At 34.1% G+C, this 6391-nt stretch overlaps 1 protein-coding gene across 1 annotated transcript in view; it reads left to right on the top strand.

Moving 5' to 3' along the window:
* Positions 1-5143: 5143 nt before the first annotated feature.
* Positions 5144-6391, top strand: part of LOC135206840 (muscle M-line assembly protein unc-89-like) — a 43851-nt gene continuing 42603 nt past the window's right edge. Inside the window, exon 1 of the mRNA XM_064238326.1 lies at positions 5144-5201. Coding sequence (XP_064094396.1) covers positions 5144-5201 — 58 coding nt within the window. The remainder of the gene's footprint in view (positions 5202-6391) is intronic.

Genomic DNA, 6391 nt, shown 5'->3' with positions numbered 1-6391 from the left:
CCTTTCCTTTGCGAAGTCTGGAAGCTTGTTGGGAGGTAAACATAACTCTTCTAGTTTAAGGCCCTATATTATACCTAAACAGAACCGGGAAGTCGTAAAATCCAAGTTTATTTTAACAAAGAAAATTCAGGTGCGGCGAAATAAGTATATTTCTGGTAAGAAGTTTGCCTTCCCCAACAAGAGCATTGCACCTCAGGAGAGCGAAATTGCCCGAGAGAAAGCGGAAAATATAGTGCCATTTCGGCCTAATGGCTACGCATTTTATTGGTCACACAGGTACAAGTATGAATAAATATATACACTGCGTGTGTGTATACTGATAGTCGGGGAGGCAATAAACGCAACGGACATTTGCGGAATCTGTGAAATAAAACAAAAAGTTCAGCGCGAATAAAAGTTGGCTAAAGGGGGGAACGGAAGAGGAGATTACTGAACCGAGCCTTCTTGGAATAATGTACGTTTGAAAAAGTGTATAAAAGGGGTATAATTCCGGAAGGCGTTGAAAGCTGTTGGTAAATGTTTGTGGAATGGGGTACAATATGAGAATACACGATATGAAAATATGAAACAATGCAAGATATACAAGACGAAAAGATGGAACAAAGGAAGCCAAAACGATTTTCTGATATTGGTAAATGGAAGAAAATACTTGAGAACAAAAGACAGAGAAAACGGCGATGGAATGTTTGAGAAGCTACCAAGAAGGGAAAACAATAAGGAAGGAATTTGACAGTGCGTGCTAGACAGACGTCAATAGCGCAGTACGTTGGCGAAAATAATGACCTACAGGAGCAATTTTTGTTAATGAAATGTGCTATCAGTTGTTTTTTTTTTTTTTTCTTTTTTTTTGCCGGAGTTTGTCAGTATTCCGTGTCTCAAGGCCGAATGCAGAATTAGATACGTTTTCGTTTTTGCTGAGTAAAATATACGTACATAGAGTCAATAATATATAAAAACACACATACATGTACATATGAGTATCTCTCTCTCTCTCTCTCTCTCGGTCACCTCTCTCTCCTCTCTCTCTCTCTCTCTCTCTCTCTCTCCCGCTCTCTCTCTCTCTCTCTCTGTATATATATATATATATATATATATATATATATGTATATATATATATATATAGTATATTATATATATATATATATATATATATATATATACATGTATTTGTAAAAATACTGACAGAGCTTAAAGCTTTCTGTGGAGTAGATCAGTGAACAGAAGTGAGAAGCACGATACGGTGTTTTGGGAGGATAATATATATATATATATATATATATATATATATATATATATATATATATATATATATATATATATATACCGTATATATCACGTACGTCTTGAAATAATTTTATACACATAAGTATTAATGTACAAATATCGTTTAATCTCGAGTTTAATATACCTGGGCATTTTAATTAACAACAAAAGGAATTATAATAGATAAAGTGTTAAGACATCACTGGCATTATGTACTGTTGCCTGGTTTAGAAACAAAAATGTAAAGTGTCTTTTTAAGTAACTAGTGTTTCTGTGGGTATTTTTTTAACCCCCTATATATATATATATATATAATATATATATATATATATATATATATATATAATATATATATATATATATATATATATATATATATATATATATATATATATATATATATATATTATTCTTCATTCATTCATACATGCATGCATACATACATACATGCATACACACACACACACACATATATATATATATATATATATATATATAAATATATATAATATATATATATATATATATATATATATATATATATATATATATATATATATATATATTATATATATATCTTCATTCATTCATACATGCATGCGTACATACATACATACACACGCACATATATACATGAATGTATAAGGAAACCACATTACAGTATTTAGAATATTCCAAGATATAGAATACAAATTTAAGCTTCAAGTGAAAGATACCTAAGATATTTTGATATCTGTATAGAACAATGAACTACATTGCAGTAAGAGCAAAATCTGAAGCATTTTATTTTCGGGGGGTGGGGTTATGATATGACCTCGTAGCCAAATGTTGAGTTTAAATATTCAATTGTGAATTCATGTTAACTAATCTTCATTTAATGATGGTAAGAAGCCATTTTCCATGGCTCACCATTGCCAAGCGGTTTAGTGGCTAGGAAACATTAAAACAAATATTCTTAAGAACGTTGAGTTCAGAAATTGTTGGGATGAAAACTAATGATCTATTTACGATAAATAATTAATATTATTGAGTAAGAACTGGTAGAGGGATGGGGACTACTGAGTTCAAAAGAGAACATTGACTAAAGTCGAAGTTGTGTTAATGGCTACTTCGGGCACATAAGACGATCTATTTTATTTCTTATTTATTATCTTTATTTGAAAGGCGCGTTCAAAGAAACTCTGAACTTTATAGCTGACTGAAATTTATAACAATAATGATAATTCAAATAACTGCTAAACCAGTGATGACGGGCTTCAAGGAATCCACCAAATTCGATATTCGCTCCAAGTCATAATTTACAAATGCAAGTACTACATGCAATCTGGTTATTGATTCCTTGTTGCTCTCCGGAGAAGTGTTTATTCTAAGGTATATATATATATATATATATATATATATAATATATATATATATATATATATATATATATTATATATATATATATATATGTATATCTATCTATCTCTCTTTACATATATATATATATATATATATATATAACTTTCCAAGATAATGTGGCTACTATTAACTCGAACGATAGGGGACGCTTGAAGAACGAACCAGAAATGACAAAAGGCAACAGTTCACGTCAGGTAGAGAGTTGTCGTGGAAGACTGCTAAGGGTTCAATTGAGGAACAACTTGTTTAATTAACAAGGACTCCAGGATATTCAATAGTTTGCCACTCGGTGCCGGCCGCAATAGTTCAAAACCTTTTAGACACCTGTCCTTGGAGTTACCATCCGCTGTTCTACACAAACGGTACTACGTTGATGATACCTTCAAGTTTTCTTAAAATCCAATTACGACGCCGAATGTCTTCTTGATTTCATTTATGGGGCACATCCAAATATGAAATTTACTATGGAGGGCGAAAGTGATAATAAACTACCTTTCTTCGTTGCTTTAGTTTTACAACAATATAAACATTTTAACACTTCAGTTTACAGGAAGAGAATAATTTACGGTACTAGGTTAAAAAAATTTTATAGTCACTTTTTATGGCTTTAAAATAAAGTTCTTCACCTGGCTTCCCCTCCACAGATTACTTATTCTTGATGTATGAAATCATCGATGATGCAAATGTGATGGGAGTTTCGATATCACTAGAGTTCATTGTCATTTTCTTTCTCATTAGTCCCCATTTTAGTACTCATCTTCCAAGACGGTGACTTCTTTTCTTCCAGTACAATACTGAGGAAGGCACAAAACAGGACTCAGGTAGAGCCCCATTAGTCTTCCAGCTTTGCAATTTATGAAAGACTTCAGGTATTTAATAACCCAGCTCCTCTAAGACCTTAATCCGGCTCAGTGTGGAAGTTCTTCAACTTTTTTTTTCTTTTAATACTCAGGCGAAGATTCTCTAATCCTTCATTACCCACCCATCTTTTATTTCCTTTCTATAAAGACCTTTCCTCTTTTCGGAAACTAAGACGAGGGGTTACTTTTAAAAGTCGAGGGGATACAAAACCGACGCCAGTTATGCTTTGGGGAAAAATTGATGATGATAACGAACGCTGCTCTTTATTGTTTAATCTTTTCAGTTTGGAAAAGCTAAAAAATTCAGCGAAAATTTTCAGCAACGTCGAATCTCCCCTCTTCGTATTATTGCCAACCAATCCCACTCGAATGGCAATTTTGTCTTCAATAGATTTAAATTTGCTTCCCATGGTTTCGTTTCATTTTGTTGACAGCCAAAACCAATTTCGTCCGGTATTACCTTTGCAGAAGTAAATGACATTTGGAAAACATTTCAGTACAATTTCGTTCAAATCTATCCTTCTGTTCATTTGGAGAAATATAAACCTGTTTGCATTAGTGCTGTGTTTTATTATTATTTCTAGATGAGTTCAGTCTTGCAAATCTTCACGAACAAAGTTATGACTTATAAATAGGCGTAACGAAAAGTAAACACTAATAACAAAAGACAAACGATTTCTCGGATGAGCATTCAATTCCCCTTCCCTTTGGGAAGACATTAAAGGGGAAAGAGGGGCGTCCACTGGATGGCCATTGAAGGTTGCCCAGCATCTAGGATGCTCTTTGGCACTTGTCAAATGAATTATGAATGGAAGTGAGGGTCAAAGACACCGCTCTCGGTCCGGAATTGTAAATGATGTGTGACGCAGAGGATCTACAGATGCGCATCTGAAAAGCTGCCGTCAGGTAAAAATTCTCCCACTGATTTAAAGAATTTCTTGAAGGATCTTTGATAACAAGTAAGTTCTCAGCTTTTGTAAATTGTAAGGTCTGTTTCTAAAGCTGAAAGTCTAATTCAATGTCTTTAATATAATACTGCTCATAATGTTGACATTGTTATAAACAAATTCAATTTCACGAGTTTATTCCTTTCATTCCGAAATCTTTACCATCTCATGTGACGATAAGCTCGTTGTTATTGTTTTGTGTACTGAAATCAGTCCAAGAAAACGCAAATAAAACAAACGGACTCGCCTGGAAGAAAAAAGAAAAAGCTAAGAACATGCACACGTCCACTTATTGATTTTCCTAACGAAGCTCCATGAAGAGAATCTCAAGACCGACACGGCAAGAAGGAAGGTTTAAGATGTGTTCCTCATCCCAATATCTCCCGCACCCTCCTCTCTTTCCCCCACCCTTTACACCACATAACTTATATTTTTTTTATTGACTTCAACCTATCGTTAACATAACCTTTCAGACATTTTAATTAACCTCCAAGAGGAATACTTGGAAAGTGACGCCGACGCAGGAGACTCTGGACGAAAATCTCTTCTTAAAGGTCAAGCTATCTTTCTCGCGCAAAACCTCGTGTCGCGCTCACTAAATTGAGGCAGAAATTAATGTTTCGTGAGGTCGGCTGTGTTTCTGACATAGAAAATGGGCTTCTGACGTAGAAAATGGGTCACGGCGGTGCAGACTTCTCTGGTGCAAATATAAAGGCGTGTAATGGTATATGTAAGCTTAAACAAGCTTATTCTTTGACCTTATGTGTTGCGCTATCTTTTCCTAGCACTATTAGAAGAACGAATCACGAACGTAAATTGTTAACGTCGAATTTCTCATAAAAGGATTGCCTTTGAAACTAGAAAAAGTGAACACATATGAGAGGGGCCAAATAATTGAAAGTTTCATTAGTTCATTTTCTTTGAGGCACCAATGTCTTTGTTCTAACCGATTCCAGCTACTAACAAATAAAGGATCTCAGAGCATTTACAGAGAATTTCAGTGAATAAAAATTTATATATGTAGGTCACAGAATATCTAAGAATGATTTAGAGTACTGATGAAAGGATGATTTCATTCTTATTAAATGTTCTCATGAGCTTAATACTTTCTTATATAATCCAGCAATGAATTATATAAAGAAAATTGACGTTAATACTTAAGAATATATTCGGGGTACAGTATCTGCATTTTCTTGCTTCCATAAACCACAACTTGTGTATATCATATATATGGCGAGACCTTTTTACCTAATAGTAATTCATATCGAAAAAAATAGCTTGATGTTCTATACCGAGTCTATTATTCATGCACTCTCCGTTTTATGAGTACACGTCTGTGTATTACTTTATAAACAATTATTGCCCCTAGATGAGTACATACGAGTATATCCTGAGACAAAGTAAGCAACAACAGTTAACATTAAGAAGGATTATTTTTTCATGACGACCAGATATCGATAAGGGAAAACGACGGATTGCCTAGATTCTTTCTAAGCCTTGGAAATGTAGTTGGGTCTCTTCCCCTTTTCAAACCCACAGTTGCTACAAATAAATCGACCCTACATTTAATTGCTTTGCTGGTTGGGGGGGAACACGTTTTCAAGGTAACGGCTGATAATGCAAGGACGTAAGTTTGGCGACTAGAATCAGACGCTGTAACTTGCTCGAAAATTTCACTCTGATCAAGCCAGAAAAAAGAAATCAAAACAGTAAACTGTATGACTGGAGAAAAAATGTCAAAATCATTTGTTTCATTTGTGAAGGTTCGGTTATTCAGTGAGTATAGTAACCTAAAGTCGTAGTTATGGCTCCTGTCTGTATGTATTAACTATGCTCTTCTGTCCAACCATGTCAAGATTTGGTGTCTACCTGTCTCCAGCATAAACACGTATACATAAACACTGGTAAAATTGTCCATAA

The sequence above is a fragment of the Macrobrachium nipponense genome, chromosome 31 (assembly GCF_015104395.2).
Source record: "Macrobrachium nipponense isolate FS-2020 chromosome 31, ASM1510439v2, whole genome shotgun sequence".
Lineage (NCBI taxonomy): Eukaryota > Metazoa > Arthropoda > Malacostraca > Decapoda > Palaemonidae > Macrobrachium > Macrobrachium nipponense.
The sequence above is the reverse complement of the archived record's forward strand: the minus strand, read 5'-3'. Positions and strand labels throughout refer to the sequence as shown.